The 13,940-nt window shown below is 36.5% G+C and overlaps 2 protein-coding genes across 3 annotated transcripts in view; one reads left to right on the top strand and one right to left on the bottom strand.

The window, feature by feature from the left end:
- The window catches only part of Vamp7 (vesicle associated membrane protein 7), a 50,305-nt gene that overhangs the window by 20,885 nt on the left and 15,480 nt on the right, over positions 1 to 13,940 (bottom strand). The gene's annotated exons all lie outside the window — the stretch shown is intronic.
- Positions 3,491 to 5,575, top strand: LOC106025135 (wee1-like protein kinase 2). The gene is given in 3 exon segments (XM_063246646.1): positions 3,491 to 4,586; positions 4,589 to 5,035; positions 5,038 to 5,575. Coding segments are annotated over 3 exon segments (1,845 nt in total). The 5' UTR covers positions 3,491 to 3,601; the 3' UTR covers positions 5,451 to 5,575.

Below are 13,940 nucleotides of genomic sequence, written 5' to 3'. Positions count from 1 at the left end.
TTTGGAAAAGTTCAGTGATGTTGCCTAAAAGAGTAGTGCTGGAATGTCTTATGCTATCCTGTATGGGAGATTCTGGTCAAAGCTCAGAAGAACAGAACACTGATAGAAATCCTGCTGGTAAAGACCAGGTTCAGGAGATTTCCACTGGGAAGAGGGAAAGCATTGGTTGTTGGGACTCCAGACAACGTGTGTTACAGTTTTATGAAAGTTTGTATTTTGCTCATAACCAGAGACTTTGCATGAGACTAAGATTAAGGGCAGTGTACTAATTAATCTAGCACAAGAAATTTCAAGGCAGTCAAATGTTGAGACAGTGGCATTGCTATTGTTGGGGATCAAGAGCAAAGAGCCCAGCAGGGTGATTTAAAACACTGTGAGTTTGACCAGAAAGGAAGCTCCAATGAAACTGTGGACTGCAAAGATAAAGCTGAAGGAATCTCAACTGTTGAGAAGGAACAGGAGAATAGAAAAATGGCATGAAGTTATCACAAAAAGCAGCAAGTCTCAAAACTTCGTAGCCTCAAAACCGCAAAAGTGAAAGACTTGGCTTTGCAGTATAGCCTCGGAGCACCATGTTCCAGAATGGGAGTGACACAGAGAATTTGTTCTTTACAGAAGGCTCAGAGAACTCAGTGATCCAGGCATTCGACCCCTACCGTGAAGACAAGAAAGCCTGGCTACTGCTCCAGCAGTCAGCGGACTTTGGCACCATCCATAGGTCCTGGTTTTACATGCATACAGAATGCAAGAGCTCTGAAGTTAAAAAAGGCTTCCACCTCAATTTCAGAATTCCTGGGTGGCCAAGCAGTGTTCCCCTGAGAGAGTAATGTGTGAAGATGTGAATGTGATGCCAAGGTGGAGTGGAGACCCCAGAAGTTTGGAAAAGCCAGGAATGTGACTCATCTAAGGAAAGCTGCAAGGGTGGAGCAAGGCAGGACTAAGAGAGAAGCCATAGGAGCTACAATCACCAGAAGTGATTAGAAGTGGAGTCATAGAAGTGGAGTCACACAAACCTTTTGGAGCTCACAATTTGCCACAGATTGCTACAGATGCTATACATGCAAATACAGGACTTAATGTTTGCCTGCTGGATTTTGGACTTGCTTTTGTCCTAATCCTTTGTATCCTCCTCTTGTAGCTTTTGGAATGAAAATATCTATCTTGTGCCATTGAATGTTGAAAGTGTTTAACTTTTCCTTTGTACAGGGGCTTGCTGCTAAGAGTTTACCTCATATCTTGGAAGAGACTTGGGACTTGGGCTTTTCAGCAAAGCTGAAACAGCTAGGAATTTGGCAGCTTTTAGAGATAAACTAAATAACTTTTGCATAAAGGGATGTGCATGAGTCTTTGGGGAGCCAGAGGAAGAATGTTATGGTTCTAATGTAATATAACATTGATAGACAATATTGGTTCTAAAGAATTGCAAGACTTGTGTCATAATGTTCAAGATGTGAAATGGCAAGAATAAACAGGCCTTTGTATCTGAAGACCTGTTTAAAGAAATGTGTCTTGTTACGAAGCTGAAAAGGAGTGCATTGCTGTGGCTGATACATTGTGTCAACTTGATAAATTTAGAAATTTAACTAAGTGACTCAGCAGGGAACTATGGTCCTTACTTTGTAAATACTCTCATCCTGTGCAAGAGGAGGGCACTTAGATTTGTGAGTGCTACACCCCGCTAGGGGACAGGGATGTTCTTTAAGGGAAGAAGAGAGGCTTGCTTCCCCCACCCCTTTTGCTCTTGCTGATTTATGCCTTGAGGTGTTGCTCCTGTGTCAAGCCACCCTGCCTTGGAGCCAGCTGATTATGGACTGAAACCTCCGCAAATAGTAAGCTAAATAAATCTTTTCTTCCTTCATTTTGGGTGTCAGGTATTTTGTCTCAGTAACACGAGAAAACTAACCAAGACATGTTGTTAAAACAGCAATACCCCCAAATTGATCTACAGATTCTACATGATAGGTTTTTATTTTTTGCAGAAACAAGATCATCCTAAAATTCATATACAAAGGAAAGGTACCTAGAACAGTCAAAGCCATCTTGTAAAGGAAGAATCAAGTTGGAAGACTGATATTTTCTGACCTTAAAACCTATGAGAAAGATAAAATAATCATGGCAATATGGTACCAGCTTAGAGGTAAATAGAATAGAACTGAAAGTCTAAAAATAAAGGTATGAAACCTATGGATAACTAATGTTCCATAAGAGCACTAAGATCACTCAATATAGAAAGAAAAGGGTCTTCAACATGTGATTCCAGGACAACTGAAAAAATACATACATATATATATATATATATATATATATATATATATATATATGAATTAATCTGGATACTTTCCTTACACCATACATAGATACTAACAAGACAGGTCACAGATCTAAATATAAGAGTTAAAACTTGGACAAATTACAGAAAGAAACCTTTGTGACCTTGGCTTAGGTACTTTCTTTAAAATGACACCCAAAGTAAAAGCAATGGAAAGAAAAAAAAAACTGGACTTTATTAAAATTTAAAACTTTTGATTTTCAAATGACACCAAAAGGAAAGTAAAAAGACAACCCAGAATAGAAGAAAATATTTGCAAATCATTTATCTGAAGGATTAGGTATTCAGAATATATAAAGTACACTTACAGCTTAACCATAAAAAGACAACACATTTAAAAATGGAAAAGGATTTTTAAACAGATTATTTTTCTAAAGATAGAAAATAATGACCTCACATGGAAAATGTTCAGCATTATAAGCTATCAGGGAAATACAAACAAAACAACGAGATACTATTCACACACATTAGATTGGCTATAATAAAAAAAAACAAGCTTTGGCAGAAATGTGGACAAGTTGGCATCCTTATACTTTATTATTGGGAATGTGCAGCCACTTTAGCAAAGTCTACCCATCCTCAAAATGTTAAATACTAACTTGCAATGTGACCAGTGATTCTATTGCTAGGTATATATTCAAAAAACTGAGAACATATATTTATACAGGAACTTGTATACAAATATTCATAGCAGTATTATTAATATCCAGAAAGTAGAAATCAGCTAAACTTCCACTAGTTGAGACATGGATAAATAAAATGTGTTGATACAATGGAGTATTATTCAGTTGTAAACAGTACATGGTACAACATGAATGAACTTCAACATCATTATGATAACTCAAACAATCTAAGACAAGTCTCATTATCATATGATTCCATTTACACAAAATTTACTGAAGAGGCCAGGTTAGAGGGACAAAAAAGAGATGAAGCATTACTTGGGTCTAACGGTTGAAAGGAAGTGGAGAATGACTAAAATGGATATAAGTATTTCTTTTCAAGATGATGAGAACGTTCTTGAATTGCAGGAATGGTTGTACAATTCTGTGAAAATGACAAAAATACTGAATTACATACTTCAAACACATGAATTCTATGATAGGTGAATTGTATTTTTTTAATTAAAAATCAGTGACGCTGACCAGCTGTTAGCTGGTACAGAGAAAGGCAGGCTGAAGTGGTGGAGTGGTTGCTTTCAGTTTTTCTGTCTGTACATTCATCCCTTCCTTCTGGAGTCTCCTTGCCTGCTTTAGAGTCGCCTTCACTGAGATGGATGACACAGGTGTTCATGGAGAGCCCAAGAAATTAAACATTTCCTCCCGTGAAGAGTCTGAGACTAAAGGGCAGAAGACAACACAAGAGAGCAAGGAGGCCCTGAGCCAAAGCCCTGAAAGTAAATTTCAGCCCATGAAGACCTCAAGCCCACGCCACGGAAAGGATGAGTTTCAACACGCAGAGACCCCAAGTGAAAGCCCCAAGGGCAAGGCTGACCATGAGAAGATGCCACGAAATCCTGAGACGGGTGAGACTAGACGTGCAGAGATTCCTAGGACACCCTCAAAGAAAATACCCAAACGTGGTACCTCTCAGGAGGAAGGTGAGGCATGTCTAGTGGTTCTACAGACTCCAGGGGCAGCACCTGTCACAAGTCCTTCGACAGCAGTACATGCCACCCATGGAAGCAGCCCGCTGCAGGATGACAAGCCCTCTACTTCCAAAGGTCCTCTGGTGAGTTCTTCAAAAGGGAAGGCCCTTTCCCAGAGCGCTAAGCATTTGCAGCTTACCACTATTCACCTCATGGATGAGGCCTCCTCACTGTCTCTAGTCAAGGTTAATCCTTTTACTCCTGAGTCCTATAAGAAATTATTCCTTCAATCCACGGGCAAGAGGAAAACCCCAGGAGATCCGGAGAAAACTGATGAAGAGGAAGGCCAATTACAAGGGCTTCCTGCTAAGAAAAGTGTTCTACAAGAAACTAACATGGCTTCCCGCTATGAAAAGGAATTTTTGGAGCTCGAAAAAATTGGAGTTGGGGAATTTGGTATCATCTACAAGTGTGTTAAGAGGCTGGATGGATGTATTTATGCAATAAAGCGCTCTACAAAACCTCTGGGAATGTTATCAAACGAAAATGCGTGCTTGCGTGAAGTTTATGCTCATGCAGTGCTTGGGCAGCACCCCCATGTAGTACGCTATTACTCCTCCTGGGCAGAAAATGACCATGTGATCATTCAGAATGAGTACTGCAGTGGTGGAAGCAAGCTGCTATATCTGAAAACACGAAGTCTGGTAATCATTTCCAAGAGCCAAAACTCAAAGACATCATTCTGCAAATTTCCTTGGGGCTTAAGTACATCCACAGCTCTGGCCTGGTGCACCTGGACATCAAGCCTAGCAACATCTTTATTTGTCATAACACACGAAGTGATTGTCCTAGAGTCCCAGAAGAGGCTGAAAATGAAGCTGACTGGTTTCTCTCTGCCAGTGTAATATATAAAATTGGTGACCTGGGCCGTGTGACGTCAATAAGAAAACCCCAAGTGGAAGAAGGAGATACTCACTTCCTAGCTGATGGGATTTTTCAAGAGAATTATTAACACCTTCCCAAAGGTGATATATTTGCCCTGGGATTAACAATTGCACTGGCAGCTGGAGCCAATACTTTACCCAGTTGTGGTGAAGACTGGCACTGGATCCATAAGGGTAACTTTCCGATGTCCCTCAGAAGCTCACAGAAGATTTTCACAATTTTCTCAAGAATATGATCCACCCTGATCCAAAGGAGAGACCTTCTGCAGCAGCCCTAGCCAAAAGTCAAGTTCTCCGGCCCTCCCTGAGCACCACAGAAGAGCTCCAGCGGCAGCTCATCTTGGAAAAGTCTAAGATAGCCGCACTGGAAAGGGAACTGAGAAAAATCCAGCAGGCCAGGTCCTCCCAGGGAGACCTCCACCCTGATAATCCTGAGGTCTCTGCGGGCCAAACAGAATCAAGAAGTCCAAAACACCTGGCGAGAAGAAAGAGAGTGAAGTCTTCAAGTTTATTGATGAACAATCTTCCCCATAAGAACTCACTTCCCACCAGCCAACTTTATACTATAAACCCTCCAGAAAGATATTGATCACCCAACTTTCCTCTTTCAAAATGGAAAAACTAACCAATTTAAATGGCCAAAGATTTCAAAAGTCATCTTAATGTAGCATTTAGAGTCAAGATTACAAATCTACTAAAGCTTTTTATTCACAATGGTTTAAGGTACAATAACTGGTAGCCATTTTTCTTCCCAATTGTTATATTCCTAATGCTACCTATCAACAACTTACATTTTCTAATTAATGAGAATACATGGGTCTCTTAAAGAAAAGAACAGGCTTTGACTTGGTCTGTGGACTAAAAATGCTGTTGCTAATTTCTCACCAAAGATCTCCGAAAGAAAAAGTTTGGCTTGAGTTGAAGTAAGACCCTACAAGAAAATGTGTGTGGATTTAGACAGTGCTTCCCATGTTATATGATGCTATTCCTAAAAAAGAATTTCTAGCCCCTCTGAGTAACAGTTTTTGTAATTATTTTGTGGATGGAGACACCTTTCCTGACATTGTATTTAGTAAATTAATAGCTTTACCACTATGTGAGGTGAGGACTACAAATTGCATGGATATGCCTGAGCTGGTGAAACAAAACTTGTGAAACAAAAACACTGCAAATCGAGAGCTCAAGATGCAGTTGTTCTGTTTCAGTCAAGTTGTCTTAACCCTCTTGTGGCTGTTGATTGGTTTTGACTTTCTGGATATCACTTCTTTCTCTTGATTTTGCAGAATGTGGCCTTATTTCCTGTGATTTTAAGGATATTTTTAATCCAAATCTTTCTCTGTGTACATTTTAAAGCACAAAGCTATTTGTAAATAAAGGTTTTATCTTGTCCAAAGATGAAAAAAAAAAAAAGTGACGCTGAGGAGGTTCCAAGAACAGGGGAACAGCAGTAAGCAGCAGACAAAGTGCCTTTCAAAGAACCACTGTTCAGACTCTGGAACACAGAAATGTGATGAAGACAAGGAAGAGGAAACTAGGTGTTCTGGACCCTGGAAGAATCTGAAATATGAATTGAAGCCCATGGAGAGTGAAGAGAGAAACAACAAAGGAGGTAGACAGTGGCAACTTCTCCCTGAGACGGGATTCATTGTGCAACAAGAGTGGTTCAAGTCTGCAGATGGTTCAGGGTGACGATGATAACCAGTGACCCCAGAAACCTCTGTGGAGAGACATGGCAGTGGAATGGATGGGCAGATGTGGAGGGGAGCAGTGGATGTGAAGGACTGCACTGACTGGCAGTGAGTGCAAGGGTCTATCTTGCCACCAGGAAAGAGCAATTGGCCTGGAGCCATCATAGGGATAGGCAGCCTAAGATCTCAGAACTGTGTCTGGCTCCATCTAGTTGCTCACTGCAGGGCTGAGACCCATGGAAGGTGCTCAGAAGCTAGTGATCCAAATGCAACTGACTGGTCTCCATCAGAAAGTTAAGGCTTACTGGGAGTACCCACGACCTCACCAAAAAGCTACTGCTGGCTTGCTGAGAGAGATCAACATGGATCAGGACTCTGTATCCACAGGTTGTCTGTCAGTGAAAGCAGAGACAAACCTGGACAAATATAGAACTGGACTTTTTTACTTTTCTTTTCTTTTATTCTGTCTTTTCTCTCTTCTTTTCCAATTTGTTTTTGAAATTTAGTTTTAGTTTTCTTTTCTTTCTCTTGTTTTCACTTTCATAGTTTGATCTTGTTTTTATATAAGTATGAATGTGGTTTCTAGCCTCTCTGTGCCTCTTTTCATCTCTTCTTTACTCTTTCCCTCCAGTCTTCCAAACCAGTTTCCCAAAGTTAGTGTGATTCCCCCTTGGTCCTCCAACCTTACTTCTAATTTCTTCTGCTTCCTCCAATTCTCTATTTTCTCCTTGAAGTATTCTAAATATTACTGCCTGAGGGTAAAACTGACATACTTGACATACCAGTGTAAACTGAAAATCATTTTCTGGATTGTTTTACTGATTAGGAGAGCTAAAGAAAGTCACTGAATCTTCAAAAAGAGAACAATTCAAGAGGAAGAGATAACAATCATAAATATACATGCAACAAATACCAGTGTACTCAATTATATAAAACAAATAGTAACAGATATGAAAAATCTACTAAGCCCTAATACAATTGTATTAGGAGATATCAAAATCCCACTGTCACAAAAAGACAGATCAACTAGACAAAAAATCAATAATCAAATACTAGTACTGAACTAAACTTTTGAACAAACAGACTTAGTAGGTGTTTATAGAATGTTCCATTCTTCTCAGCTGCACACAAGATATTCTCCAAAATAGACTACATACTAGACCACAGAACATGCGTCAGTAAATGCAAAGGAATTGAAATTACTCCACGCATACTATCAGACCAGAGTGTATTGCAATTGGAAATCCATGGCAAAAGAAACCACAAGAACTTCACAAACATGTGGAAATTAAGTATCACCCTCCTGAACAACCAATGGGTCACTAATGAAATTACAAAAGAAATTAGACACTTTTTACAGTTGAATGATAATGACAACAGAAAATACTATAACTTATAGGACACAGTGAAAGCAGTCCTGAGATGGAAATTTATAGTAGTAAACACCCACCCACATAAGGAAAACAGAGCAAGCATATATAAACAACTTAATGGTGAACTTCTGGAAAGAGAAGAGCAGGTTAAGCCAAAATCTCATACAAGGGAGGAAATTATAAAGATCAGAGCAGAAATTAATGCTCTGAAGGCTAAAAAAATACAAAAATCAATGAATTGAAAAGTTGGCTATTTGAAAAATTAAATAAAATTGACAAATCTTTATCCAAATTTATCAAAATAAGAAAACACTCAAATCCAAAAAATTAAGACTGAAAAGGGTGAAATCACAACAGACCCTGCAGAAATCCAGAAGATCATCTACAACTACTTTGAAAACTTTTACTCTAACAAGATGGAATATACATAAGAAATACAGATTCCTAGATACCTATGAATTACCAAAGCTGAATCAAGAAGATATAAACTTTCTAAATAAATCAGCATCAATCAATGAAATTGAAGATGTAATTAAAAATCTACCAACAAAGACAAGCCAAGGCCCTGATGCATTCACTGCTGAATCCTACGAGAAATTTACAGGAGATTTAATTTCAATCCTCCTCAAACTCTTTAATGAAATTGAAAGGAAAGCAATACTCCCTAACTCATTTCTGGAGGCAAGTATTATCCTGATATGAAAACCAAAGAAAGACTCAACCAAGAAAGAGAAGTACAGGCCAATCTGGCTAAAGAACAGAGATGCAAAAACCATCAATAAGGTACCAGCAAACAGAATACAGAAAATCATCAAGATGATTACACATTATGACCAAGTGAGATTTATCATGGGAATTCAGGGATGGTTCAATATATAGAAATCAATAAATGGAAATACAGCATATGAATAGAGCCAAGGACAAAAATCACATAATCATCTCAATAGACACAGAAAAAGCATTTGACAAAGTCCCAAATCCATTAATAAGACAAACTCTAAAGAAAACTGGAATAGATTTTATTATAGTCTTTATCTGATAAAATCCATCTATGACAAAATGGTCAAAATCCAACAATGAACTATTAGAACTTAACCAAACTTTTGAATAAACAGACTTAGTAGATGTCTACAGAGTTTCTCCCCATAGCACCAAAATACACATTCTTCTCATCTGCACCTGGGACATTATCCAAAATAGATCTTATAAAACACACTTAATTAAATGCAAAGTAATAGAAATTATCCCATGAATATTATCAGACCATAGTCCAATGAAACTGGAAATCTATGGCAGAAAAAACTACATGAACTTTATGAACACATGGAAATTAAAAAACACCCTCTTAAACAAACCAATGGGTCACAGATGAAATTAAGGAAGAAATTAGGCAGTTTCTACATTTAAATGATAATGACAATACAACATACCAGAACTTAAGGGACACAATGAAAGTAGCCCTAAACTAAAAATTTATAGCAGCCAATACCCAAATCAGGAAAATAGATCAAGCACAAATACATAATTTAAGAGTGAACCTCAAACTTCTAGAAAAAGAAGAGCAGACTAAGCCAAAAGCTTGTATGAGGGAGGAAGTTATAAAGATCAGAGCAGATATTAACACAATTGAGACCAAGAACATGATACAAAGAACCGGTGAATCAAAGAGTTGGTTCTTTGAAAGATTAAATAAAATCAATAAATCCTAACCCAACCTTATCCTAAAGAGGAAAAAAAAAAGACTCAAATCGAGGTAATTAGGGATGAAAAGGTTGAAATCACAATGGACTGTGTAGAAATCCAAAAGATTGCCATGCCTGCTTTGAAAACTTCTTTCTAGCAACCTGGAAAATGTAGAAAAAAAATGGACAGAATGCTGGATACATATGAATTACCAAAGCTGAATCAAGAAGATATAAAAATCCTAAATAAACCATTATTAATCAATAAAATTGAGGACATAATTAAAAACCTACCAACAAAGAAAAGCCAAGGCCCTGCTGAATTCTGTAGAAATGTAGAGAAGACTTAACACCACTACTTAAACTCTTGAATAAATTGAAAGGGAATCAATACTCCCAACTTCATTCCTGGAAGCAAGCATTACCATGATACCAAAATCAGAGAAGGACACATCTAAGAAGAGAATTAAAGGCCAATTTCTCTAATGAACATTGATGAAAAACTCAGGATACTGGCAAACAGCATGTAGCAAATCATCAAGAAGGTTATACACCATGATCAAGTGGGGTTCATCCCAGGGATGCAGGGATGGTTCAACATACACAAATCCATAAATGTAATACATCATATTAACAGAGCCAAAGTCAAAAATCATACGACCATCTCAATAGATCCAAAAGTTTTTGACAAAGTCCAGCACTTGTTCATGATAAAAATCCTACAGAAAAATGGAATATATCATCTTTATCTCAAGCTGATGAAAGCCATCTATGACAAAGTAACAGCCACCATCACACCAATTAGACAAAAACTAAAAGCTTTCACTTTAAAATTAGGGACAAGACAAGGATATCCATTGTCTCCACTCTTATTCAACATAGTCCAGGAAACTTTAACCAGAGCAATTAGACAAGAGAAAGACATAAGTGTAATAAAGATAGAAAGGAAGAAGTTAAACTATTGCTATTTACAGATGACAAGATACTCTACATAGAAGACCCCAGAAACTCTACTAAAAAACACAGATTTAATAAGCAAATTCGGTAGCATAGCTAGATACAAAGTCAACACTCAAAAATCAATGAATACCCTTCCTATACACGAATAACAAACTCACTGAGAGAAAAATGAGAGAAACAACACCTTTCACAATAGCATCCCCCAAAATGAAGTACCTAGGAATCAATTTAACAATTGAAAACTACACTACTCTGAAAAAGGAGATTGAAGATATTAGAAAATGGAGAACTCTCCTGTGCTCTTGGGTAAGAAGAACGAATACAGTGAAAATATTCATACTTCCAAAACTGTTACACAGATCCAAGGTAATCCCAATCAATATTCCAATAACTTATCTCACAGAATTAGAGAAAAGAATCTTAAAATTCCTCTGGATCCAGAAGAGACCTAGAATAGCAAAGGCAATCCTGGGCAACAAAGGCAAGATGGAGTATCACAATCCATGACCTAAAATTATACTATAAAGCTACTGTGATAAAAACAGCATGGTACTGGCAAAAAAAAGAGACCTGAAGATCAATTAAATAGATTAGAAGATGAAGAAACAACTCCAGACACACTAAGCCACCTTATCTTTGACAAAGGTGCTAAACACATTCACTAAATAATGATAGCCTCTTTAATAAATGGTGCTGGAAAAACTGGCTCTGCACGTGTCAAAGATTAAAGTCAGCCTTGTACCTTTCACCATGCACTAAAGTTAATTTGGAGTGAATCAAAGATGTAAATACTAAAACAGAAACAATAAATCTGCTGGAAGATAGAGTAGGTAAAACTCTGGAAGACATTTGTATAGGCAAAGACTTCATTAACAAAATCTCACTTGCACAGGAACTATTATAAAAAAATCACAAAGTAGGATTTCAACTAATTAAAAAGCTTTTGCACAGCAAGTAAAACTACCAACAGAGCAGAGGCAACCCAAAATGTTGGAGAAAATGTTTACCAGCTGTTCCTCAAAGGATTACTATTGAGAACATATGAAGAACTCAAATCAGTTCTCCCAGATTTAAAGACCCAACCCAAAAATGAGTATCTAGGATGAAAACACAGTTCTCAGATAAAACACAAACTGCAAATAAATATATGAAAAAAAGTTCAACATCCCTGGTTATTTGAGAGATGCAAATTAAAAAAACACAGATTTCATCTCACCTAGGAAAGAACGGCTATCATTAAGTAATCAACCAATAACAAATACTGGAGGGGCTGTGGGGAAAAAGGAACCCCTCTCCACTGTTGGTTGGAGTATAGACTAGTGTCATCACTGTAGAAATCAATATGGAGATTCCTCAAAAAACTAGGATTCATTCAACATAGGTATTTCTCTTCTGAATATCTTCCTAGAATTAAAAACATCATATCACAGTGATATACATGCACCCATACTTATAGCAGCACAATTAGTAATACTTAGACTTTGGAAACAACCTAAATGCCCTGAGGAATGGATAAAAAAATGTGGTATTTTTCTACAATGGAGTACTACTCAGTCATAAAGAAGAATAGACTTGAGACTTTTATAAGTAAATGGATGCAACTTATAGTCATATGTGAAATAAATCAGACACACAAGTGTAAACACTATATTGTCTCACTAGTGTAAGAAGGTGAAAGAAACCATATATACAAAAGGTAGTTAAGATAGTTATACTACTGATGTCTCTGGGTTCATTGAAGAGAAATGTCTATACTACTATTGCTTGGATGATTAAACACAGATGTCTTATACTCTGAGTAACTGATCTGAAGATAAAAATATGCAATGTATATACCATTGTTACCTCCTAATTATCATGTTTTGTAATTTTGTTTTATTTTTTCTTTAAAATAAAAAATCATAATAAAATAATTGGAAATATTTGTGCTATATTTATAATTTGCAATTTCTATAATTTTAAAAGCAACTCATTAAAATAAGTTGATTAAAAGCATAATTTTCTGGGAACCATATGCATCTGAGATTAATACTGTATTACTGTAGTTGGGTGCCTCCATTTTCATGCAGAGTAAATAATTTAGTGACCAAAAAAAGACTGAAAAGAAGTATTAGTAATTCTTTCAATAGATTCTCTGGTTTCCATCTGGATTAGGTATAACTGGCTCATTACTCTTGAGTAGTACAATGCCCTGAATAGCTAGTAATGTAGCCCTACAACATTATAAAATTTAACACTATTATATGATTTTTTAAATTATATGTTCCATGACTCTACTGTGTGGTAATCAACCACAGACTGTGTAGGCAACAATGAAACATTGTTAGAGGAGTACACAATGGAGTGTTAACTCTCCTTTTGTATCTGCCACAAATAGTTAAACTAAAACCCATGTTTACCAGGTATTATATGTGCTTGAATAGTAAAATTCAGTGATTACCAATAATAGTATTTCAACCTAGATACACATGTATGTGTGCCTGTGAAAACATGTCAGTTTCCTTATTTAATTATTATACTTATTTAATTATTATACTTGTGTTGTGTTACTTTGTAAAATAATTTAATAAATTATAACAAAAATTAAGAAAATTTTATTGCTAATTTTTATTAACTATATTGTGAATTTTATACATAGCCCAAGAAAATTCCTCTTTATTCAATGTAGCCTGTGTAAGCTAAAATGCTGGACACTATAATCTACATGGGTATTGAAAACTAAAAACAATTAATGGAGATCACTTTAAATAGCCAAAAGATATACATATCAAGAACCACAAAAATGTTTCTGCATTTTGATTATTAATGCCATTCTTGGAAATACAAAGAAAATAAGAAAAACATAGTAGGTACAAAAACATAATAGTACCTTTACTGCCATATAAATCACTAACTCAGTATTACTTAGGGTATTTGCCACTGGTTTAAGTCTATAAGCACACTATTCTGTTCCACTGACATTATTTTCATAGCAAGACAATCTCAAATAAGGAAAGCACATCATGGAATGACATTTTTCAATAAGCTCCTTATCTAGGAGCAAAATAGCACTCTGAGCAATACAGCTCTAAAGAAACCAAGAGTCCAAAATGAAGACATGATTAGCTAACCTATGATATATTAACTCAATGAAATACTACAGGAGCACAAAGTGAACTAAAAATAGCTAATAATTATTCATTCACCTCTCACTATATGTCAGACACTGTACAAAATTCTTTCCATAACTCTTTTAGCCTGGTAATCCTAGCTTCTACTATCATCTATTTTTTCAGACTAGAAAGCAAAACTAATGTCACCATTTTTATCAGTTTTGTAAAAATATTAACCTTAGATGGATAAATTTAAAAGTGTTTTTTTGGATACACCTTGCAAC

Source organism: Cavia porcellus, unplaced genomic scaffold, assembly GCF_034190915.1.
Source record: "Cavia porcellus strain 051 isolate PalLab524CR breed Dunkin Hartley unplaced genomic scaffold, mCavPor4.1 scaffold_3, whole genome shotgun sequence".
NCBI lineage: Eukaryota > Metazoa > Chordata > Mammalia > Rodentia > Caviidae > Cavia > Cavia porcellus.
Note: the sequence above shows the minus strand (reverse complement) of the source record. Positions and strands in the feature narration are given on the sequence as shown.